Source organism: Vanessa tameamea, chromosome 5 (assembly GCF_037043105.1).
Source record: "Vanessa tameamea isolate UH-Manoa-2023 chromosome 5, ilVanTame1 primary haplotype, whole genome shotgun sequence".
In the NCBI taxonomy this organism is placed as follows: domain Eukaryota; kingdom Metazoa; phylum Arthropoda; class Insecta; order Lepidoptera; family Nymphalidae; genus Vanessa; species Vanessa tameamea.
This window is the reverse complement of record NC_087313.1, coordinates 7,245,572-7,272,078: the sequence shown is the minus strand read 5'-3', so window position 1 is coordinate 7,272,078 and position 26,507 is coordinate 7,245,572. Positions and strand designations below refer to the sequence as shown.

Sequence of the window (26,507 nt, the reverse complement as noted above, 5' to 3'; positions counted from 1 at the left end):
CTACTGTAATTTTATGAATGTTGGATTTTTTTATTATTTAATAATTTAATTGTTTGTATTGCGTAGGTTCCCCTGAAAGGGAAAATAAGTAATAAATTTTGCAGATATATATACCTGTATACTATCCAAGTACATTTTAGGTAACATCTCATCAACTACTCCCATATCCTTAGAGAACCTGTTAAGGATACGTCCTGAAGGATTGGTGTCGAAGAAGCGCATCGTCGCAGACATGATGTTACTAAACATCTGATTATGAAGTTTAATCGAACTGCGCATACACACCCAGAGGAACAGCAGGGACCTAAAATAAAATGTGGATTCTGATGTGTTAATATAATATTATTTATCAAAGTCTAATAAAACATGACATTTGACATTTTATACTAGTGGTTCTCAAACTAATAATTCTTGTCCATAAAATTAAGTACACAATTTAAAAACTATTTCTAAGATCCCGTAGCCCTCGCAGCTTGGTGAGTAGGAATACATACATACTCACTACATAACCCACATTCCACATCCCTCCAATGTGCCCGATATAGACAATGAAAAATCCCGGCTTAATAAAAATGGAGGCTCGTATCCTACGCTCACGATACGATTTTTAATTTGCTTTTGATTTTTCATAAAGATATTTGAAAACAATGACCTTTTTCTCATTATGTCTTTTGGTTGTTATAGGTATCATATATCGACTAAACATAAATTGTCCCTATTTGCGACGACCTTTTATGTTATCCATAAAAAAAAAAACATGCAAATTCATGTATTTAAACATTTTCCTAATTACTAATAGTATTTAAAACGGGATATTTACCATGTTTTTTATTTTCATTTTAGTCTCGTGAACAAGACATTCGTAGATAATGTCGAAATATCGATCTCCACCAAATGAAAATAAAAAACATGGTAAATATCCCGTTTTAAATACTATTAGTAATAAAAATAACCATGTTAATTAAAAAAAATTCCTAATTCTTTTTATTTCGACCTCTAGACGAATACCCGCGAGAATTACTTCACAATAACATAATAAAAAAAAAAATGGTCAAAATATTTTTACATAATCAAATACGTATGTGGAACATCAAATCAATATGAGAAAACCAACTAATGTAAAACTGTAAATAAAAAAATTAAGATATTGGTTGCATTCTTAAGTCCTTGACGTTTTAACTAGATATGTGTATGCACAAAAAATTACTGATATACTGAGACAAGTATCTATTTCATTGGCTAGGATGTATTTGATATGTATAGCTATCTCTTTTTGACACCAAAGCTATAAAACACTATGCGACCGGTGCGACTTCTTTTGCGGCGTCCTCGCCGTAAATAAACAGTATTACATCATGATCTGTTGTAAAATATTTACATCTCTGAGTGACAAACAATTATACCTATACTTATAAAATCGTCTGTTCTGACCGACCAACGCAAAGGCAAAGCTACTGGGTTTACTAGTAGTAAGTCAAAAGTTGAAATTTAGGTGTTTTGGTAACGGAAGCATCCGTTAAGAAATAATTATTGGTAATCTTTGTATTAATTATACCTTCACGAAAGCGAAATGCTCATCTAATTATTCACAAAAAAAAAAATTACATAAGGTATAAAATTGAAAATAAATCAATGCTTACCGTCCGGTCGTCAGAATGATACATCCCAAAATAGCGATTGCCCAAATATAAATATAGTACGAGTGATCAAAGGGTTCCTCGTTTAATGCAATGTTTTGTATCGTTATTGCTGTCTTCATCATAGTGCCGATGACTGTTAGGTTTGGATTCATGGTGCTCGTAGATACCAAGTTATCCAGAGGTGATGTAACATTTGTTTCCAGAATATCATCGTAACTTAACGAACTATTGCTCGTAGAATTTGAATCGCCGCTACCAATGTCAGCCATGAGATCATCTCTTGCGCGTCTCAGTTCAACATCATTCATCCTGAAATGATATGCTGCTAAAGACACTGAACGGAATTCATAATAATGAATGCTGTCTAAGGAATAATTAAAAATGCTTAGCAGTATTTTATTTAACAATTCAATATTTGGACTACATTAAGTTGCCCATTTTAAAATGGTTTGCATTTGCATTGATATTCAGTGATAGAACAGTTGATACGTCCATCCCATATAAAGGTGGTCGATATTGATGGCACGTCAAGAATTTACTTGATAAGATTATTCGTGGGAACATAGTTATCAATATAGAGTTAATATATTTTTACACGTCCATGTCTCTGTTTATTCTCGAATCTTACATTTAAATATCGATAGGCTTTTGTTCGGGATCGTTTTAACCTTGAGAAAGATACGTCTACCAAGATAAAATAATAATTATTTAACTGATAAATAAAAAACAATACCAGTGTGTGAGCCAAAGATCGCCAGCTGATGTGATGATTTGGGCTAGGAGGATTGATATCATGGTAGAAATTAGAAGGGACCAGTTCCCGCCCGCTCGGAAGTATTTCGTGTATACCGACCCTGATACACGCCCTACGAACAAACATTGATGCTTAATGAGTAGGTTAGGGTAACAATCGAGATAAGATGTGATAAAATAATACTGACTATCATCGCCATTACGATTTCTTGAAAATTTTTGAATACAAACTCTTTAAATTGTGTTGAAGTTTTTTTTTAAATTTTGGTATATAAATGAACAAACCAAACAACTTTTGATTGTCCACATAGAAGTACAAAAAATGATTAAAGCTTCAATAACACGACAATTATGTGATCGTCGTCTCAGCGACGCGTCACGCAGTTTGATCATACGAGTTAGAGTATAATTAAACAACACGGAGACAACGTACTACGACCCGCTATTTTATTTAAGTGACCTAGTATTGAATCACATGGGTAATCTAAAATCACGTGGCATCTGTGTGGGAACGAGATGAATATATATTAAATATATATAAATATTTACTTTTTTACTTTGTCATACGAGGTAAGTCCGGTTCGCAAGCCATATTCATTGTTCAATAACATAATTCCTAGACTGCACTCAATTAGGTATAATTTAGCCATGTAAAAATAAAGCGTTATCTGATTACCTGTTAGTAAAGTAACATTGAGTTATGACATAAGTCACGATTACATATATTTTATGAACCATAGACTTCGTTGACGGTTGACGGACTGACTTTTTAAAATATTAACAAACATTAGTAAGTGCTTATATAAGTATAAATATATAATAAATTTAATTATTACTTCAATTAAAATAAATGAGTGTAATAAAACCTTGTTCTATTAATTCAGCGCTTTCCTGTTGTTCGTCTTCCTTTTCTGGCGAGGCTTCCGCTGTCGTGCTGTGGCTTGTCCGAGACTAAATTTGAAATTAAAAAAAAAAAAACATTTTAATTAAATGTATTTATTAAATTCAAACTAAAAAAGAAAATTCTTTTTAATCTCAATTTTATTTTCAACAGCCTCAAGGATGTACATAACTATATTATATTTTTGGTTTGATAGTATATTCTCATAATATTTTGAATGCGAAAGTTAAAGTTTCTTTGTTAATTCAACAACGAATCCATATACAATATATCCCCTCAGCCGTAGCCACTGAAATTTTGTAAATTCATTTTATATTTACCACCCTCAAAAGTGTGTAATAACTTCTTGTTCTAAGTTTTAAATAAACAATGAATATTAATTATTATACAACAAATATTAACTATAGCTTTTAATAATAGTTCGCGTTTAGAGTAAAATATACAAAGATTCTTTTCAGTACCTAATAGATTATATCCATTACAATGTATTTAATAACGACTGCGTGCTGTTGCACAATACGATGACGTCATAACGACTTCAAACTTATCGATTTTGGAGAGTATATTTTGTTTCGTATGTTTATCAACTAATATTGAAATTTTACCACAGATATCGATGATTTAAGTATTGTCAAGTATACATTTCACGGCCACGAGACCGTTAGAGTGTGAACAAACTTACTAACTTTCCCATTATTAATAGTTACTATCTTTCCGTCCATATTTTGGGACATCAGTTAAACTGAGTCTTATGTTTTAATGAAACAGTAAACAGACAGTACTATGGAAATACATTTCAATTAGTGAATTTAAATGTAATTCCGAATATGCGAGGAACAGATAGTAATAAATAATTACTTGGACTGAAATACTCCGTTGCCGAACTTGTACGCGATTCTCTTCCAGCGGTGCGGGTTGATCTTCATCTTCAAGCAGTTCTTCGAATAATGGGCTCTTCGACACTTCTTCGAAACTGCCTTGAGTTTCAATTTCGCCCTGTATAAATAGAAATACTTATTATCCATAAAATTTATAATTTAAATAAGACTTTTGTATTTTTATTTTTATTATTACAGGATTATAAGACTTATATTAAATTTTACGAAAACGTTTAAATAGTTTATTAACGTGGTCAGATAATTTTGCAATAAATCAAGCCATTTTTAATTGTTATTTAAAAGAAGCTCTAGCAACTTTTATTTCTTGTATATCGAATCGATAGTAGATCGAAGTATATCGAATGATAAATCTTCATTAGAAGACAGTTACAGGTATATTTAGCTAGAATGCACACTAATAGTCAATGAAACTAAAATCTTGAAGTGATTATTTTTAGTTAAGAATTTCTGAACAAGAAGTTCAGGTTCAGGAAGGATGGTTCAGGGTCTAGTAGCTAGCTTATATATCTTAAGATAACCTAGCGTCCTGGGGTCCTGGGTTCGAGTCCAGGAGTGGGTGGGCCAATAAAGTTATTGATTTAATTTGTCAAGAAATTCTCAGAAGCAGTCTGAGAATTGGAAGACAGCAGTGTGTATATACAACACAAAGCTATCTGTTTAATACCCGCATTATCATACCAGACGATAATTAGTAAGTTATCTTTGTAAACATAAGTTTTATCTTTAGAACGATTAAAGATTTTTATTAATAAGATTACATTATCTGATCAAACATATTAAAGCAATCTTTGTATTTATTTAGTTGCTCGTATAGCTATGTTCCTCGTAGATAATATGTACGTTCCTGCAGACGTTACATAAGACAACTTACGTATTTATTTATAGTTTTTTAAACAAAGTAAGCTTTTAAAATATTGAATATCATATTTGGAAGAAAAATATAATTACGTATGAGTAAATTTTATTTACTTATGGTCTCCGGAATGTAGCCATATACATTCAAATGGATGAAAGAGTAGGGTTCAACAAAACTAAGAATTACAATTAACATTTACCAAGATAATTTCTAATAGCTCTGCTATATTGTGCACCACAATTAATTCTTAACTATTGTATCTTTATTGAATCATATATTATATCTAATGATATCGTATCAATTTAATGCCAAAGATGTTTATTGGTGTTTAAGCCTCCTGTGATTGGAATCGGTTACAGCTGTAAATAATGTTTTTGTTATTTATTGTCAAGATTTCGTCGATTTAAGCACAATATACACATTATATATATATAAAAACAATCGATCTAATATAATATTTACAGTGGTTTCTAGGTTATCGAGTACTGAGATATTAGTTGATAGCATTGTATCTCTATAGGAGTGCTAACGGTGAGTGTTTTATTTATGTAAATACATGAAATGAATATCAAGTACGTAAGTAAGTGTTGGGCGCTATTACGTCAATATAGCATGATATGTAAAAATTTGTCAAAAATTGTTGCTATAGAGTAACGCGTTTGTATAGCTGTACAATTTTATAACGCCATAAAACTGTAAGGTCCGTTAGTTTATAAGAAATCAAATTGTAATGTGTTGGAAAATTGTGAACGGAGCAATCACATTAATAACAAAACGCATTGCATGACATGACACGATCAATTTTGTATAGCCGATATTTTCTATCTGTTAATTTTATAGTTTATTTATTCATAACTATCATATTTGAGTAATCTCGCTTAATTAAGTAAAAAACGAATAAGTTTTATACAATACTTGTTTCAAGGTTTATTTACAAAATAATACTATCATATTATAACACCATATACAATACAAGAAATACAACCTTATTACTTGTATTATTCTTTTTTATAGTGTTGTATTTGACAGCTGTCAATTAGTTTAGTCGACTCTGCTCTTAATAGTAATATATATATATATATATATATATATAATATATAATAGTAATAAAAAAAATATTATTTTTAAAATAAAATTACATAGTATACTAAAAAATATACTAGAGTATGTTAGGTTTGACTCAAATATATCGACATTGGCCCTTGATTATCGATAGTACAATTGGTAATCGAGTAAAACATTACATTTTTATTCGATCATATATCGAATCGATTACATTTTTACCGTCAAAGGTTTATTTTTATTATATTATTATATTCGGATACAAACTCATAATAAATACACCAGTACACAGAATATTTATTTATTATTTGTTTTATTTTATAAATATTATAGTTCTGAAGTTAAATATCCAATTCACAAAAATCAGCTATTTCAATCCATGCGCGACTCTCCTTTTTCTATTTTTTAATAATGCTTTTGCGCGGGAAAACATCTTGTATTATATTGTAAAGCCATACGAATGACGTTCTTAAATCGATTATACTTTTATGAAATCAGATATAATAACAAAATATGAGTTTATTAAATATATAATTATAATATAAATGTAACTACATAAATAAGTATTTCTAACATTCGGCCATTCTGACTATAAAGTTTGTCCCCAAACTTACTCATCTCAACTAATCAGTTGGCGTCACGCCCCTCATTAATGACTACGGTAGCATTGACTGTAAAGATTAGCACCTCACCCCTCGTCACAGATTGTGACCGTGTGAGCCTTCCCAACCACCACAGTCCTAGCCAACTCCCGCAATCACAACCGTGCATGACTTCCCAACATAAAAAAAATCTTTTCTCTTCTATCTTGTTGGCATTTCACCCCTCATCACCTATGTGACCGTGAGAAACTTCCCAACAAAAATCTTTTCTCTTCTATCTTGTTGGCATTTCACCCCTCATCACCTATGTGACCGTGAGAAACTTCCCAACAAAAATCTTTTCTCTTCTATCTTGTTGGCATTTCACCCCTCATCACCTATGTGACCGTGAGAAACTTCCCAACAAAAATCTTTTCTCTTCTATCTTGTTGGCATTTCACCCCTCATCACCTATGTGACTGTGAGAAACTTCCCAACAAAAATCTTTTCTCTTCCATCTTGTTGGCATTTCACCCCTCATCACCTGTGTGACCGTGTGAAACTTCCCAACAACAAATAATTCATCATCACACTAATCAACATTTTTTATACATTTATATATATTTTTATTCCTTTTATAATATTATATTTTCTAAAATCTAATTTCTATATTAGTATTATATAAATTATTATCAAATCCAAAGATCAAAATCACAATCATATTTTGTAACATTATGCATTTTCTTACACACTTTAAATGAATATATAAAAGACAAAATATATTATTACAATCCAAACAATAAAAGTATTATTATAATCTGTTACAATTTGTTTTGAACGTACATTCATTAAAATTATATAAATTCATATTTATTAAGATCACCCAAATTATAAATTTAATTAGAACTAAGTTCACCATCAGAACTTCCTTCATTATCATCATCATCATTATAAGACATATTTATCCAAGGCTGTATACGATCAGCTGACCAAACATTACTATACCGGCCTTTGGTTATATTTGAACCTGGAATACTAGAAACCTCGTATCGATCATGGTCTAAAACATTTGATATACGGAATGGACCAGTAAATTTGGGTAATAGCTTTCGACTTTTACCGTCATTAGAAGGACAATTTTTTAAAATTTTTACTAAATCACCTATTTTGTAAACTTTAGCCTTCTTTCTAGTCTTATTAAATCTCAAACTTTGTTTTTCTTGGTCTTTTTCGATATAATTATTTATTTCCTTTGTTATAGTTTCTAAATCTTTATCATTTTGTCTCGTATCGGAAACTGTATCACCAAGATTACCTTCACCCTGTCCTAACAAACGTTTACCAAATAGTGCTTCAGCCGGAGTTTTTCCTATTCCCTTATTAATCGTATTATTTAATCCCCATTGTATTTTATTTACTACTTGGTCCCATTTATTCTCTCCTAGTCCGTCATTATATGTTCTGAGCGAATCTAAAACTGTCCGATTATATCGCTCTACTTGGCCGTTGGCCCTTGGAGCTGAAACTGCATTAAGTATGTGAGAGACTTCGTATTCTATGCAGAACCTTTTAAACTCGGATGAAGTAAAACATGTACCCCGATCGGAAATAATTCTGACAGGATATCCAAATAAACTGAAAACATCTTGAAGTGCTAAAACTGTTGGTGCCGTCTTTGTATTTCGAAGAGCTTTAAGAATACAATACTTTGTAAAACCATCTACAATTAGTAAAAGATATTGATTTCCCTTAGCACTTTTTATAAACGGGCCTAAATGGTCAATATGGACCGTATGGAATGGTATGTCAATTTTTGGAATGCTATGAAGAAAGCCTTCTTTTGGACCCGCCGGTTCCTTACTAAACGCACAATGCAAACATGCCTTTACGTATTTAGAGACAAATTTTTTCATTCGTGGAAACCAAAAATCACGTTTAATTTTATCTAAAGTTTTCTCAGTTGAAAAATGGCCTATCTCATCATGGTTACGTTGGCATATTTGCCATCTTGCACTTTTGGGTACTACCCATTTTAAATCTTCCCCTACTTTACGATACAAGCGATTATTTCGTATAACAAAATTTTGTTTTATATCAATTAAGTCTTTATAACTACTATCTTCTAAAACAGATCTGATGTGTTGTATTTTTGGATCTGATAATTGCAAACTAAGGAGCCAGTCATCTTGAGATATTTGCAATACTCGAGTAAAGTGATCATAAGTCTGAGAATCATTTTCACTAAGAATAGGATTGCGACTGAGTGCATCAACATGTTGCATCGAATGCCCCGGTCTATACTCTATAGAGCAATCATATTCCTGAAAAGCTATCCACCAACGAGCAACTCGGGGAATAAGATCTCGTTTTAAAAACGTAGATCGTAAGGCATTGCAGTCTGTAAGGATTTTAAAAGTTTTGCCTATAAGGTAGGGGCGAAATCGGTTGAGGGAGGCAACAACTGCAAGGGTTTCTAACTCGTAGGCATGTAATTTTTCCTCGTCAATTGTAGTCTTGCGACTAAAATAAGCTATAACATTGAGTTTAGACCTATCATTTTCCTTTTGTAATAAAATTCCACCCAAACCTAATTTAGATGCATCACAGTGTAGTTCAGTAACATAATCGGGATTGAAAATACTTAATATTGATCGTTGCACCAACTTTTTCTTTAATGTTAAGAAGGATTCGTTCTGTTGTTGCTCCCACTTCCATTTCACATTTTGTTTAGTAAGATCTGTCAAGGGCTTAGCTAGAATAGCAAAATTTTCGATAAACTTTCGAAAATAACTTGCTAAGCCTATAAACTGACGGACTTCATGTACATTCTTTGGTTCTGGGAATGAATCTACGGCTGTGATTTTTGACTTGCCAGGTTTTATTCCATCTACGGATATTTCTAGTCCCAAATAATCTATTACTGTCTCAAAAAATCTACATTTTTTAATATTTAAAGTAAGCCCAGCTTCACGAATGAGTTCCAGGGTTTGTTGTAACTTTAAAAAACAGTCTTCAAAATGTTTACCCGTTATTAATAAGTCATCCATATAAGCAATTGCACATTTATTTTGGGATTTATTAAGTATTTTGTTAATTGTACGTTGAAAAATTGCAGGACAATTAACTAATCCAAATGGAGCTCTACGAAATTGGTATAGACCATCAGGAGTAATGAAAGCTGTAAGATGTCTACAGTCTTTCTGAACAGGAATTTGATAGTAACCGCTCGCCATGTCTAAACTAGTATAAAAATAATTTCCACTAAGGAGATCTATCTGGTCATCTATTCTAGGTAATGGAAAATGATCCTTTATAATTTTTCTATTCAGAGCTCTATAATCCACACATAATCTATATCCACCTGTCTTTTTTGATACAAGCAATATTGGACTCGCATATGATGAGTCAGACTCTTCGATTATTTCATTTTCTTCGAGCTCCCTAACTAGCGTTCTAACTATTTCTTTTTCTGATTGACTTAGTCGATAAGGACGATAAACTACCGGAGTTTCATCAGTCAGTTTTATGGTCAACTCTGTTACGTTAGTACAACCAAGCTCAGAGAGGTCTTGAGCAAAACAATCCCTATATGTGTCTATAAGTGAATATATTTTCATTTTTTGTTCGTAAGTTAAATTAGAGTTTAAAGTTATTTCTTCGCGAGGAATGGGTTTCAGATTCGTTCCTATTTTAAAACAGTGTACTTCTGACAAATATCTACAATTTTTATCTTGTCTTATTAAATAAAATCTGGTTATAACAAGTTAAATCGTCATTATTAATCTTTGACAATATATTTAGTGAGTCTTCTGTCTTTGTAATAATCACATTAGGTAACTCAGTAAAGTTTTGCCCTACTAACATCTGCGTATGTAGAAAATTGTTAGCAACCACATATGCCATAATGTTTGCTTCTACGGAGTCTAAACGTAATAAAAAATTTGTTTTCCCTAAAGGTTGAACTCCAACATTTGCTATCCCACGTATAATTGGTAAATTATCAGTAGAAATATTTAATCCAAATTCAGAAGTAGTTTCGAGTCGTATAAGCGTGCAGTCACTTCCCAAGTCAACAAAACATTCAATTGTAAATAAAGAATTTATTACTGCCTGTTTATAATATTTAGAATTTTTTACGCTTGTACTTTCTGACAATAATACACGTTTTTCATTGTTCAACACATTGTTAGTTTTCTGCGGACAGTTTGAAATAATATGACCGAATTTATTACATCTATCACATTTTAAAATTGGTTTAGAGCACTGATAGACTCTATGCCCTTTTTCGTTACAATTAAAGCATAACGGTGAAAAACTATCATGTTCAGAATTTAACTTTGTATTTTTGATACGACATTGTATTGTACGATGCCCAGGTTCATTACATTTATTACAGAATAAATGATTATTTAGTTTATTTCTATTTAAATTAGAATTACGATAAATATCTTTGTGTTCTTTACAAACGTCTTTAAGAAATTTTAAGAGATCTTCAGGTTCTGTAAAACGAGCGGATGACGCTCCAGCACGTATTGTACGATCATCTATACCGTGTATAATGCAATCTACTGCCTTTTTCCCAAAAATATCACACGCATTTATTAAATTTATTTTCTCATAGAAATAATCATCTAAATTATCTCCTACCCTCATTCGTTTTTCAAGCATTTCTGTTAAAATTACTCCGAAGTTAGTTTCGGATGGAAAAGCTTTTCGAAGTAATATTTGCCACTCTGACCAGGTATGCAAGACAGTATTTTGACTATTATACCAATTTTTAGCATTACCAGACAACTTAGGTAAAGCAAAATGCACAATATGAGATTCACTCCATCCGTATATTTTTGCACACTCATTTACTTTTGATAACCATAAATCGATACGATGATTCTTTACAGATGGGTCAAATTCCGGTAACAAGTTATTATTATGCGGTAAACTAGGCTTTATTAATGTTTGAACAAATTTAGCTAAATCACTAAAGTTAAGTATTGCATTCGAGGAATTTAAATTATCTGCCTCACCTAATGCATTCAATGGCATGCGCTTTGGTACGGTCGATGACCTCGGAGAAAAAATTGCCTCAGGTACGTCATTGATCGATTGTTCCTGAACTGGACGGGAATGTCCAGTCTGGAACTCACCTTCATCGTTAACACTATCTCGTCCGGTCGCAGAATAGACTCTTGAAGTCGCAATGTCTCGTCCGGTCGCAGAATGGAGTCTCGGAATCGTAAGATCTCGTCCGGTCGCAGAACAGCTCAATCTTCTTCCAACGCCATCGTGTCTCGTTGCATAACTGTTTTCAGTCAAATTGATGTAATCTTGTCTAGTCGCCAAGTCTTTTGTTCTATTGTTATTGCTTTGTATGGGACTTGGTGTTCTTGTTCTATTTCCTCTATAGTGGGTATTCGTATCTTTTGTAGTATGGTTTTTCTTCTTTGCGTTACTTTTATTTTTTCTTGAATTTTTTTTATTGTTATGAGAAGTATCATCGTCTTCATCAGTTTGTCTTTTTCGCTTATCAAATGGATTGCGAGATCTTGAGCGTGGTCGTTTATAGCGATGCATTTTTAAAACGAAATTTATCCCACTTCTGATAATAAATACACCAGTACACAGAATATTTATTTATTATTTGTTTTATTTTATAAATATTATAGTTCTGAAGTTAAATATCCAATTCACAAAAATCAGCTATTTCAATCCATGCGCGACTCTCCTTTTTCTATTTTTTAATAATGCTTTTGCGCGGGAAAACATCTTGTATTATATTGTAAAGCCATACGAATGACGTTCTTAAATCGATTATACTTTTATGAAATCAGATATAATAACAAAATATGAGTTTATTAAATATATAATTATAATATAAATGTAACTACATAAATAAGTATTTCTAACACTCAGGATATCTTATAACTTTTAGTGTTTCCATAAACATAATATTCTATTGTAGAATAGAGTACACTTATAAGAGTAAAATAATCCGGTATATCATAAAAGTTTGTAATTTATAATTATAGTAGAGTAGCGATGCTCAAAACAAACTAATCAGAATCGACTCGAAAAAACTGATTAACGAAAATATAATAAAATAAATCACAATTTGAATCAAGCATTCCTAAGGCATGCAATGTGTAAGAAAAAGTAATTATAATTCAATATTATGACGATTTTTAATGCGATATTAACTCCGATGTTCTGATGAGATACACACAATGCAAACATCAATTATTTTCTTTATTAAAATTCTATACTTATGTCGTTTTTGAAGTGATAACTTCTTATTTAAACAGCTTCGTTGTGTAACGCGTTACGGCACCAGTCTGTCTGGTATCCCTTTCTCTTACGCATATAGCAGCGGTAGGAAGGCTCTTCCTCTCTCACTCTAACCCACAGCGCTAGCCGTATTTCGGACGGACGAGATTCTCAAGTTAAACTATTTCAATATGAAATAGTTCAACTTAAATCAGTTTAAGTTATCACTTCTGTCGGCCGTCCTGAGGTGCACACGTATTTTTACTACTAGACAATTTTGGATCATGTCCTTTCGATAGTATATAACCTTGTCATATCTTATCTATTCCGTCAGATTAGGGTAGTATGTTTTTAATTTAAATATGCTTACCTAATCCTTAGCATATGTATACAGTGACATAAAACGAAACAAATATTTAAATATGTTTTGATACCTATTTATGTCCCAACTGCGATATCAGTTAATGTTAAAAAAATATACACTTAGTTATCGAGCTCAGTTTGCAAACGACCAGATTAAGAGTGTCACCCATACACACACTAAGCTCATACTGATAATCCAAGCCTGTTGAACAACGAGCCACGCCAAACAAACCATGAACCACGTATATTTATAAATAAAACAAATCGTATTCAAGCTCATTGTTATAGTACAGTCACAATCAGTTTTTTTTTTAATGTTAACCTGTATACATATTTTGATGCTTGACCTGAAAATCAATCGTTAACGTTTATACGTTAACATAAAATGATATATATTTTTTTAAAACTGCTCAATGAGTTTTTAGGTTGTCTTGGAGAAAAAAATTAAGATAAGTGTCTTCCGGTCTGAATTTCGGCGATGGTGGCTGAAATATATGGGCACCTCACTTTATTCCCGTTAGAGTGATATCATAATCACTCGACCCAAGAAGAAAATATTGATTATTAAATGTTATTTACTTACATTCCGCAATATGATAACTTTGTCCGCAGCCTTAAGGTGATGCAACTGGTGGGTAATAAGAATTCTCGTAGAGTGCCGCAGTAGTCCCATGATGCATTCAGATACTAAGTGTTTGCCGACATGCGTGTCAACAGCTGATAGCGGATCATCCAGGAGATAAATGTCTGCCTGTGTAGGTGGAAATTAGGCATTGTGAAAACTTGCTATAATTAAATGACAAATACTGAAAAATGATAAAATGTAGACGCGACCGGAAAATGCTTATTCATATTTAGAATGGTTTATTGTATCGTAAATTGTGTTATAGCGTCATGTTATTTAGCGAAGGCTACGTATAAATCATCAATTTCAAATGCATCTTTATTATGTCTAATCACTGTAATATGTGAAAATGGTAGATTTATCTCTGCAACGTGATCGTGATAATTTATCACAAATTTTTTTTTGATGATTATCGAGACATTCTTCGTTCTGAAAGTTTTTTTTTCATATATTCCAAAAACTTTTCTTTTTTTTTACATATAAATCAAATAGATTTATGTTTCAATTGTCGCTTGATCCATACATGTCATATGTATATTGTTGTAAACATATTTTTAGCTTTATCTTTTGAATATTGTAATCAAATACACATGATGGAATGAATGAATGGATGAATAGTTTTCGGTAGTAGAATTTTTTTCAAGGCATTCTCATGTACATTGTCTACCTTTTTCTATTGGACTGAGATAAGGCCGGTTTTTTTCCCTCATGACACGATATTATTTAAACTTGCATTAAACTTTAATAATGCAACATATATTGTATATGTAATTATAATGTTTTAAGAAGTTAGTTTACATATTTGGAAAATGTATTTCAAACAAACACTCATTTTGCAAATACGATTAAGATACAAGCTAAATTTTCTTTAAAGTAATTCAATGGCAGCACATTGGCTGTTGTCAGTCAAACTTTGGCATTATCTGAAAATATATAATGTACTAACATTTCTGTAACATGCTCGAGCGAGTCCGATACGTGCACGCTGCCCTCCGCTAAGACTAATTCCGCGTTCTCCAACCAGCGTCGCGTCACCTGATGGTAGTTGTTCGAAATCCCTTATGAGAGCGCATGCCGTCACGACCTGTAAAAAAATATTTTTATATTTTTGGGAACTGTGAACATAGTTAGGTAACCTAGGTTAGATACAAATACATTTTAATAAAAACAGTGTACAGTGTGTACGTACACGACTGTGCCTCGGAAAGCACGACATATACCTGAACTTTTTCCGGTGGTGTCGGATTTGTTAAAATTTATAAATAAGAGATTATTTTTTTTGTAAACTAGCCCTGTACCCGATCTAACTAAACAATAACTTCCATATAACTATTCACGGACGAAATACTCTAATAATAATTTCATTCTATATTTTGCTCATTTACAGAAGCGGATTTACCGATTGTCATAGTTTCAACATTCTATACAAAGTTTCACATCAAAATTGTCTGTCTTTGGTGAATTAATGGAATTGACGATGAATTGAAAAATTAAATACTGTCTTTATTTCATTAACATAAGTCTAAATATCGATTTCCATATTTCTAACATCAGAAATTACGAATTTCAAAACAAACTGAATCCACCTACGTTTCATAAGAAATTCCTATGCAAAATTTCATACCGTTAAACCCACCACAAAACATTTTTCAGTTTATTGTTTGTACAATACGGTTATATTCTATTCTTATCAATTACACCGTGACGTCTCTAGTTTTACTGAAAAATATATCGGGATTTGTCATGTCCATTCGCCTTAAATGTTTGTCATTCTATGCTTCTATTTTTGTCTTTTGTGACCATGTAATGTTTTCGTTACGCGCAGTGGACACATTCTATTGCTATTGTTAAGATTTTTAAATTGAAGTTCGTAGCAAGTCATTGTATCTAATTTCAGAATAAAAGGTTGTAACTTTTCGTATGTAAAATATAGTAAATTTAGTCGTGAGTCAAAATTTTCCGAGTATTTTTGTAAATATTCTATTCGACAATGCTATGGCAGACCCTAATTATTTTCCCTAATTATAACCATACGGCCTTTTTTATGGTTAAGATGTATTCAAAAAAGGAAAAGAAAATAAAATCTTATTATGAAACCTATATCGTTTTTAACACTTGCTGTCACCTCTTACGTTGATGCCTAGGCAGTACTCATCGCAATAATATCAGCGCGAGAAAAGTTTGCCTTCGGCCTATAGCGAATGTACTTGAAAATATTGTATCGTCTTGTAATGTATCGCAAAGTCGCAAGGATTATTGCTTGAAAGGTCTAAAATGTTATAGTTATCTATATCGAAATTTCATTGCGTTCGGTGTTCAATTGAAGTGTGGTGGCGCAAGCGAAGCTCATCGCGATAAAACCTTTTGATGCACGAGATATTACCGACAGCGGAGCGAAGTGATTCGTCCAAAAGGATTAAGTCAAAGTCTAAAGTTTGGCTAATCACGACAACGCGAATATGTAATCGAAATATACTTAAATCGTCGAGCGGAATTTTATAAAGCATATTTGATAAATATTCGTAAGTTAAATAATCTTTCAGGCTTCGTAATTATTATTTCAATCATATTAAAACAAATGTATAGACACCTTCCCCTTATCATAATACTATCTAATAGTATAGTGCCGGAATAAAAAACATACATCGCTTACATCAATTATAATATTAAGGTGTGAAACATTTTTAACAATGAAAGCTTGAACCGAAGTTACCTTAACCCATGTAACGGCTAAATTACCCCAAGTCTTTTATTCAATATGTGTTTAGTATTTACAAAGCTATGCCTTTGTTTATAATTAGAATATAAGTGGATGACTATAGCCAAGTTCATGTTTAAAAGTAGGAAACTATTTATACATACAAAATATTTATGTTATGGTAATAAAATAGCAGTAAAAGCTCTTATTTTAAATACAGTTTTAGAATCCATACATCAACAGAGAACAGACCTACAGTTAGTGGTTAGTTAAACAAACAGATCGTTACATTAATATTAATTTTATTTAAATTAACTTTGTAACAAAAAAAAAGTTTAAAAAGTGTAATAATATTATAAATAAAGAATACCTTTGGATTTCAATTATCACGATCGCGTGAAATCTATTTATTTTAAATTTAAAATATGTTGAATCTAGCCTCATGTTGTTTTGATTTGTTCAAAAAATAGATGATGTTTATTTTACATTGTCATAATTACTATTTTTTTTTCACGCATCGATTGTACTAATTTTGTAACTTTAAAGAACTTCATAACACATTCAGCTCACACCGAACAAAATATTCGGCATGTATTTGAAACTTTAGTTCGGCTTCATAAACTCAATATGAGACTTAAGAAAGAAAATCGATTAACAAAAATTTGAACACTATAAATATATAAATTAAATCAATGCTCCTAAACTCTACTCGCACTGCCACCCGGCAAGTGATACCGTATTACCGATGACCGATGGCTCTTGACTCACGATAACAAACCTCATGCTATCGAGTAAATATTTCATACATACCTACTGCCGAGTACCGATTGTCGATCGTATACTTTACAAATTCGTACTATTGAGTGATTCCCTGTGCTGTGATTGGAAAATAATTATATTATAATAAAGGAACATAATGAGCCGAGATGGCCCAGTGGTTAGAACGCGTGCATCTTAACCGATGATTTCGGGTTCAAACCCAGGCAGGCACCACTGAATTTTCATGTGCTTAATTTGTGTTTATAATTCATCTCGTGCTCGGCGGTGAAGGAAAACATCGTGAGGAAACCTGCATGTGTCTAATTTCAACGAAATTCTGCCACATGTGTATTCCACCAACCCGCATTGGAGCAGCGTGGTGGAATATGCTCCATACCTTCTCCTCAACGGGAGAGGAGGCCTTAACACAGCAGTGGGAAATTTACAGGCTGATTATGTTTATGTTTATGTAAAGGAACATAATCATTTATACTTGTCACGTCAAGTAGTCTAAATATAAAGCAGGTAAACTGCCAAGTGCAGCTATTTATTTCTACATAGTATAAAACAATGTCGCTTCCCGCCGTCTGTACGTTCTTTTAAACCTCGCAACGGATTTTAATGCGGTTTTATCGATAAACAGAGTCCTTCAAGATAAAGTATAATACATATTAAGCACAAAAGATCTCCCCGCCTAATTTTTCTTTTTATCTTTGTTCTTCAATCTAAAAAATGTATATAGACCATTACTCTACCCGTCTGAAGCAGCGACGGGTAGTTAGTATAATAATATGACATATAAAACCTCCGAAACGCGCTGTATCTTCTGATATATGTTTTATGTATATTCGTTTAATAGTTTTATCAGTCACGTATTATAAAAAAAAAACCATTACTTTTTTTTGTAGATACATTTTGACTTAAGTTTTAGCGCTACTGTCTGCGAATGCATATTAGGGATACGTGGTTTGCTTTATAAGGAATCGGATGTGATGTCACTTTTGACTAATGTAAGGTCAAAGACTTTAATAGTATAGCTGTAACTCCAATATTAAAGCATTTTAGTATTATATCATGTTTGGTATTATTGTTACAAGGTTTGCGGAAATAATATATACAAGTTTATACTTCTACATTAATATTATAAATGCGATAGTAGGTCTGTCGGTCTGTCTATCTATCTATTGCTCTTTCACGACTAAACCACTGAAATGAATTTGATGAAATTTGGTATAAAGCAAGCTTGAACTGAAAGGAACGATATAGACTTTTCATTGTGTAATACCAGACGACCAACGACCAAAATGCGAGCAAAGCCGCGGGCGACAACTATTGGGCTTATATGGCCAAATGATTGTACATCGTTTAATAATAATTTCTATTAGTTCTGTTTAATATATATATTTAATGTATATATTGTAACTAACAGTGTACCTTAGCCTTAACATGTCTACTTCCTAACACTAAATGCAAATAAAAAAATAATGGTACACACTCAAGTATGACGAATATTTAATTGAATTTTCGTTTACTTACAAGAGTTAGTATTGTGTTAATTGTCGTTTAATATAATTAATCAAATATTCTTATCCGAAAATGTTGCAATCATACGTAACTTTTAAACTAAGGTCACGGGTTCATGTCCGGCCAAGCATGACTGAATTATTACGAATATATATATGCGGTTCGTACGTACAGTTCGCGTCATTATAAGCGAGTTAAATACGTCAGGAAACCTATACGTCTCGTAAAAAAACCATCCAAATCTAGAAATGGCTCAGTGTTGGCGGATAGTATGCCCAACATTGTTCGTAATTCATTATTATTAATATAATAAACTAGTATCGCCAAATATTTTCATGAATGAGTAAAATAATGACTTATAAGTCTTTGTAGTTTGTATAACATCATAAGTTAGTATTAATCATAATTAGTCCACTGGTAGCTGCCCTTGCATCGCAGACTATCATTATACTGTTCACAATATTGTTGGTTCATACATTTTCGTTGTGTAACTTATCAGAAATGGCTGTATATTTGTTAGAAATGTAACTATACAATACGTAGCCAACTATTGTATTATAAAGGACAGAGAAATAATTATATGTTACCTTCTTATATCTCATGCGGTCGTAAGGCAAACCGAATAGTATGTTCTGCCTGACGGTGGCCACAAAGAGCCACGGTTCTTGGCTCGCGTACGCCAGCCGCGCTCCGCCGAGAGATACGCTGCCATGAGCCGGCTGCAGCTCTCCCAAAATCACTTGTAGAAGAGACGACTGGATGAACAGAAAAATATATATTTATTTTAATTTTATAATAGAAAATAAATAAATGTAAAAAATTTCTAAATATGTCCTATATGGCGAGCCTATTACGAGAACAGATATAACGGTCTCCGATCACATTAGCATACGTGTTGATCTAAGAATAAAGCTAAATAAGTATTTATATTTAAGTATATAAAAAAAATAGGTACTCATTAACCTATTTTTTCCATTTTTTAAGTAATAATTGTTGATAATGATCCTGTTCCAAGACAACTAATGTTTTTATCATGAAATCCAAATGAACATGAATATAATTTAATTATACATTAACATATAGTTGATAAAAAATGGCGAATTTATTTTAATTAATGTTAACGTACCCGTTGTGAATGTTAAATGACTTTCAACGGCAATATTTTATTAACTCATGTAACAAATATATTGCGAAATTATCTGTGTCCTGTTGGCACAACTAACAGACATAAAATTAAAAAAAAAATACCTATAAAATAAGTGTTGGTTTTTACTTGATAGTTTTGACGAGAAAGCATTCACATGTACTATACTATATATACTACTTATGTATGATTTCTCGTTAGCGTGGCAAGTTCAAGGTCGGTCTCCTAAGGTCTAAATTTAGATGTCGCAACAAAACACTTGAGGAATGGAGCGTAAAAAGTCAGTATAAATCGTAATCACGATAATATTAAGTACCAACATTTAAATACGTAAATAAATATTAAAATAACCAAATAATATTTACACTCCATTTATAACCTAATTGTTCCATTAATTTAAATAGTATATCTAAAATATCTTAACATCTTCACGAATCAGGGAAGATATAGGAAGAACGAAATAGGAAAGTACACTTTGCATATTAACATGAGGTTATTGGGAACTTTTTTATATATTAGACTGATTATTATGAATAGATTGACCCCTTGGGCTATTGTCGTCCCCACTTCTAGCACAAGCTTTAGGCTTATGTTTAGGAGTAAATAGAAATATTAATAATTCCTTAAAATGTAGCTATTATATATAAATATATATACTATTAGATGTACCCTCATTTTGTTAACACGCTATGCCAAGTAAATCTATAAAATGACGGGGCCTAGCAATGATCGGGTGACTTTTTTGTCCCGACATCGCGCAGACCAGACCTTCGCATTTGCTGAGTAAACGTGAGCTTGGTATTGGCGCAAAATACATACATATTTATGGAAATCTGTAATATTGAAATATTGAAGATGACATGGACAGAAATAAAAAAAAAAGTTATACTTACTTTGCCTGATCCAACTAAGCCTGCAACTCCAATGAACTCCCCGGGCTGTGCCGTTAGCGATATATTCCTAAGCGTATGTACAATGGGGTTGGCTTGCCAGCTTGCGTTCACATTCGAAATGACTAAGCCTGTAGGTTTCAATTTCGTATTTGTATTTTCTTTCTCTTTGTCTGTTCCATTGCTTAAAATATTAGCAATTATGCCATTTGATTTAGGTTCGTCTATTTCCAATTCTTCGAGAGTCAAAAATTCCTAAAACGTTTTTATTTAATCATTTACTACATTCGAACATCATTATAAGTATTGCGTATATTTATATATTACGTTTTCATCGATTATATGTTATTACAGTCTGTTCTAACTACATGAGGAGTATTGACAAATAAATATTCCCAATGGATTCGTGGAAACATGGCGTATTAAATGTCAATGAAGTTGCTATCGAAACTTTGGAAGTAAAATTAAAGTGGTTATAATAAGTGAAATGAAATAATGTTGTTATAAATAAATATATAATCATCTAATACTGTATATAGTGTATAATATATCAAATAAATTAGCAAATGGTATGGAATATGAAAATTTAATTAATCTTCACTCTTTTTATTGAAATAGTCTTTAGGTATTGATAGAACTATTAATGCTAACTTAATAAACTTAGGAGAAAAAGAAGGAAAATATTTTAATAAAATACCTCAAGACGTCTTATAGACACTTTAGATTCAGCTAGAAACGCCAGCGCCATAGGAAAGAATATGTTACAAGCCAGTTGTAACAAATTATAATATTGAACGAGAGAAAACGTAATGCCCGCACGTATTTCACCCCCTGCGACCACAAAGGCAACGACTGCTGCGAAGAGAATGAACCGCTCCGTGAACACGCTGAGGGCTGTCGAGAAGCCCTTAATGTAGGACGTCCTTAATATGAACTTTACTTCATATCTGAAATATATAAGATGTTTTAAACGATACTCGGTTATTTATTTTAAATACATTTCATTTTCGAATTAAAAACTCTATGAATATGCATGTTTCGTAAATTTTTTGGGTACTCTTGTTTCTTGTCTACAATTGTTTAATGATAACATTAAGCTGACAAATAGAGGAGAAAAGGCACTGACGCTTTTGGTCTTTGCCTATTTTTATGAAAGTAGTTTAAATACAAACGATTTTAAAATCGAGGAAGTTATAATAAAGAAAAAGCAAATACTCAAACTACATGTAATAACAAAAAATGTATTCGAATATTAAATTTGTGTATGTATATATTTAATAATGTTTGCTGGATGACTCATTGGCTTTAAGGTTGATATCATTATGCAAAGTATAATGGCTACTGATATACTGAGTAACTTATTCAAATCATATTCATTTTCAGTATACCTAATGTAATTAGAATTTTTACATACTTGCGCAATTTATCCACCAGTTTCTCGAAAGGTTTTTCCCATGCATACATTTTTATTACTTGCACCCCATTAACAAGTTCACTCATAACTTTAACCCTTTCGTCTGTACGTTTTGCTATCTTCCCTCTTAAAGCACCTTGACGACTAGATAAATATGCTAAAAACAAACAGCATCAAATCCATTTATCAGATAAAGTTATTTATGTAATTCCATAAATCTATGATTCTTGAATACATATATAAGATGTTCGTGACTAACAGTAAACATCGAAGTTATTGAATAGAGCCATTACCTCAAATTACTATAATCATAAGTTTAACTTTATCAATATAAAACCTAATTACGGTAATGACTGAGGCAACGAACTTTAATTTATAAAACACGTTATAGTAGTTCTGTATCGTACTTATTATTGTTACTGGTTGATAACGCACGAACTACTGGTACTGTAATGGTAAAGTTTATCATTTTTAAAACATTTTTTTTTATTGTTTAAAGTTATTGATTAAGTGATTGTAGGTTACGTAGCCGTGTTATATTATCTGGATGAATTCAAAATGACCTTGAAAACAAATATTATAAGCTCAAGTTAAATACCTTGAACAACTACAGTTTGTAGGAATATGACCGTAAGGGCAGCCAATGTAGCCCAGCCGATGTGCTGCCAGACTAGGTAAGAAACAACTGGAACCACTATTGGCATAACCCAAATGTAGTTCAAAAATAAAGCGGCTATATCGAAACGGTTAACATCGTTCGACATTAAGTTTATTACTTGTCCCGGCTCTGTTTTACTTAAGCCGATCCGGTTTAGCTTCAAGATCTAAAAACGGGAAAAATAAAACACATATTCAATACAGGTTGTTGAACCGTTCCGAGTTTTGCAGCAGTTTCAAATAATATCACCGCTGTTTCAAAATAAATTCCTATGTGTTAAAATATTCGAGTGTTGTTCCGAAAGGGACATTTCGATTAAAATATGTAGATCTTACAAACATAAAAAGAGAGTTGAACATAAAGGGGCCCGAAAAAAAAAAAATTTTTTGCTATAATTTGTTGTGTCTATTTGTGAATATATTTCCGTTTGGGAACTACGAGTATATCCAATTATTTAAATATCAAGATGCTTAGCTCTATTCGCCTACATTAGCATTAGGAAATAAATAAACTTGTAATTATTACTGTTATAGTAATAATTACAAGTTTATTTACAAGCAAAGGAAAAATTTATTACAATAGTAGGTTACTGGTGAAGGTTATAATATTATAAAATACTAACCTTTCTATATAACATTGAACAAGCAGCTATTCTTACTCTCATCCCAATAGAGCCTTGAGCTAAAGTTAGGTGGTTCAACATCAATGCGGTAATTATCGTCAAAACATTCATTGCGAAATTATAAATATGAGCATTCCTATACGTTTCTGGAGTTTTATCTCCGGAAAAGTATTCTATGAATAAAGCTAGACAATAAGGTACCATCGGCCTAAAAAGAAGATTTATAAATTTATAAAACATTAAATTAACAAAAATTGAATTCTTATATGACGGAGTTATTCCCGATCAAAAATTGAGAACTTCGTACATTTTTAAGGTCGGTTGAAAAGGAACAAACAGTCCTAGTGGGACATAAAAAAAAAAACGATTTGATCGATACGACAGAGTTCATGATATTATTCTCGAAGTGTTTATGGTTTGTTTGCAAAGTCAGTATGACTTCGACATATTTTTTTGTGTAAGTAACTTGTAAGTTACCACGCTATATTCTTAAAAAGTACTAGTAAAAAGTATAAAGAAAACTTACCATAAAATTATAAAAAGCAGGCCTACAAATAAGCCACACATCATGTATTCGACCCAGAAGCAACTTATAATTGCTCTGGTGAGAGAAGGTTTGCCTTTTTTCGTGTGATGTTTTTCCATTTCCTTATTCCATGCTTCCTCAAGCCGATCGCCTAAGCGACCAGAGTGATCACCTCTACGAGCTTGCCATAGATCATCTAACGTTAATCCACTTTTGTAGCCCCTTTTGAAAAGTCTGAAGCTCCACCTGTGATAAGGATATATTTTTATTTATTAGGTTTGTTTAAATACGGATCAAGTTTAATGCTAGAATATTCGGAACGGTATTCGAAGTAAATAAGATCTACAACCGCGTTTAATGGAAGTTTAGACAAATAAACAACTTCGACCTTGAATTGGCATGACATCATTGGCCGAGATCTAAAATAATCCATGGTATTCATTATGGATATACATTATATTATAAGAAATTGTCGTTTTGAATATCGTCGAAGTTGTTATCAGACCTTTGGATAAAAATTAAAGCTGTTTTAAGAAGTTAAGTAAAATAGTGTTGTATTATAAATATAGATGAATCAAGAACTGTTTGTAGTGTAATATACAGCAGAGCTATTAGCTAATCGGACGGAATATGTTAATCTTGTTTGTTTAGCTTTACATATCCTGCCATTGAAATACAGATAGTATCAGTAGTATATAAGTATTTCCAATCTGTAACATCGTTTTTCTTGAGCAATGTTTTTCTTGGAATTCTTAAATGTATAAAAACCGGATAAATTTATACATCTGCAATAGAAGCATTAGATTTGATTGACACGTAAATAATGAATACTTATCTAGACCACTGTTATTTATATAGAAGAATAACCAGTTTTACGAACATAGTATACACAATCTATAACGACTTGATATAATTTTAACTGTACAATATACTTTCCTCGCAACTACTTTAACCGTGACTAGCTATCCTTCGCATGGGTGGAATAAGCGTCTACATAAAATGTGTGTATCGTAATGCATATAATATTTCTGCCATTGATGATAGCCGTATGAAAGTAGATTTGGTAGTTTTAGAGTTTATCATGTTTGGCAGTCAGAAAGACACGGCGGGGACTTTGTTTTATAGTAGTTTTTTTTTTAAATAATAATAAGGGGTCTAATAAGGGGGATAGACTCCAAGCCAACCTCACCTGCTCGTGGTGCACCCTACTACAAACCAACGAGGCAATGGCGACCGATCGATGGCGGTATATCCATCAGGGGATCTATATAAAGCTTTTAGGCGTGAACGTCTTACTGAGGTTTAGATAGTACAACTGGCATTAGCACAGGATGTCGGTTACAGGACGGTGGCGGAAAAGTATAAAGTATACCAACGGCGGCGTCCACGGATTCAGTTAGGAGTAAGCTTACTGTGCGCTCATCAAATTTGGATTAGTATGATGAGTTCTCTTCGTCCAAATTAATAATATCATGAATAATAATCCTTTAAATAAGCCCCTAGTTCCGGGTAGCTCCTTGGGGGATAAACATACATAATCAGCCTGTAAATTTCCCACTGCTGGGCTAAGGCCTCCTCTCCCGTTGAGGAGAAGGTATCCCTTGGGGATGCTGATGATAATAGGCAGTTAACCAGTAGCGCCAGGGGCAAGATGAATCTTCTCGGGAATCTTTATCTATCAGGCGACCAATGCTAGTGTCTCGGACTCCGATACCACTAAATCGATATCGTCGTTATTAGCTACGGACGTTGTTCAGGAGGCAAGCTCCGAAACGTCTACACCCGCCAAAACTGCTGGTTTTTGGCGGTAACGTACACGTAGGAAATGGAACGAAGCTATGAATATATTTATCTTACGCACATATTTCATTCTAACATCTATGGAAACTAACAAAAACGGAAAATAGAACCTCGAAACGAGAGCATTGAAAGAGTAAAAAAAAATAAAATAATAATTTATTCTCTCCCATATTACATACATTATAGTTTAAATGCGTCTTAATAATAAGTACAATTGTATGTAGGAGACAGGAGCCCAAACTATGTTGCCCTTTACCAAGGGTCTCCTGGCTCCCCCCCCCCCCTCTAGGATACCAACTATTTTTTTTATAATTTTACATGAAATGGGAAAAAGACCAAACATGACACATTATTAATTATTAAAAAACAAATAAATTGAAAAGTTATTTATTTTCGTGAATTTGTTCTGTGTGCATGCGCGGGCGCGAGTGTGTGTGTGCGTGCGCGCGCGTATGAGTTTGATGGTTCTTGTAGTTTTTGGTTATCATTAGCCAATACAATATTATTTTTTCTGTCTCTTCGTGGTCAAGT

General features: G+C 32.3%; 1 protein-coding gene across 1 annotated transcript in view; it reads right to left on the bottom strand.

Annotated features, from left to right (window-relative positions):
* LOC113392785 (ATP-binding cassette sub-family C member 4-like) overlaps window positions 1-26,507 on the bottom strand; it is a 45,845-nt gene that overhangs the window by 9,155 nt on the left and 10,183 nt on the right. The window contains exons 2-15 of the mRNA XM_026629374.2: window positions 24,177-24,422; window positions 23,651-23,858; window positions 22,969-23,194; window positions 22,371-22,527; window positions 21,654-21,903; window positions 20,960-21,211; window positions 19,510-19,677; window positions 14,888-15,025; window positions 13,900-14,067; window positions 4,153-4,290; window positions 3,260-3,344; window positions 2,374-2,506; window positions 1,641-1,949; window positions 115-304 (exon numbers count right to left, since the gene is read on the bottom strand). Of these exons, the coding sequence (XP_026485159.2) occupies window positions 115-304; window positions 1,641-1,949; window positions 2,374-2,506; window positions 3,260-3,344; window positions 4,153-4,290; window positions 13,900-14,067; window positions 14,888-15,025; window positions 19,510-19,677; window positions 20,960-21,211; window positions 21,654-21,903; window positions 22,371-22,527; window positions 22,969-23,194; window positions 23,651-23,858; window positions 24,177-24,422 (2,668 nt within the window). The remainder of the gene's footprint in view (window positions 1-114; window positions 305-1,640; window positions 1,950-2,373; window positions 2,507-3,259; window positions 3,345-4,152; window positions 4,291-13,899; window positions 14,068-14,887; window positions 15,026-19,509; window positions 19,678-20,959; window positions 21,212-21,653; window positions 21,904-22,370; window positions 22,528-22,968; window positions 23,195-23,650; window positions 23,859-24,176; window positions 24,423-26,507) is intronic.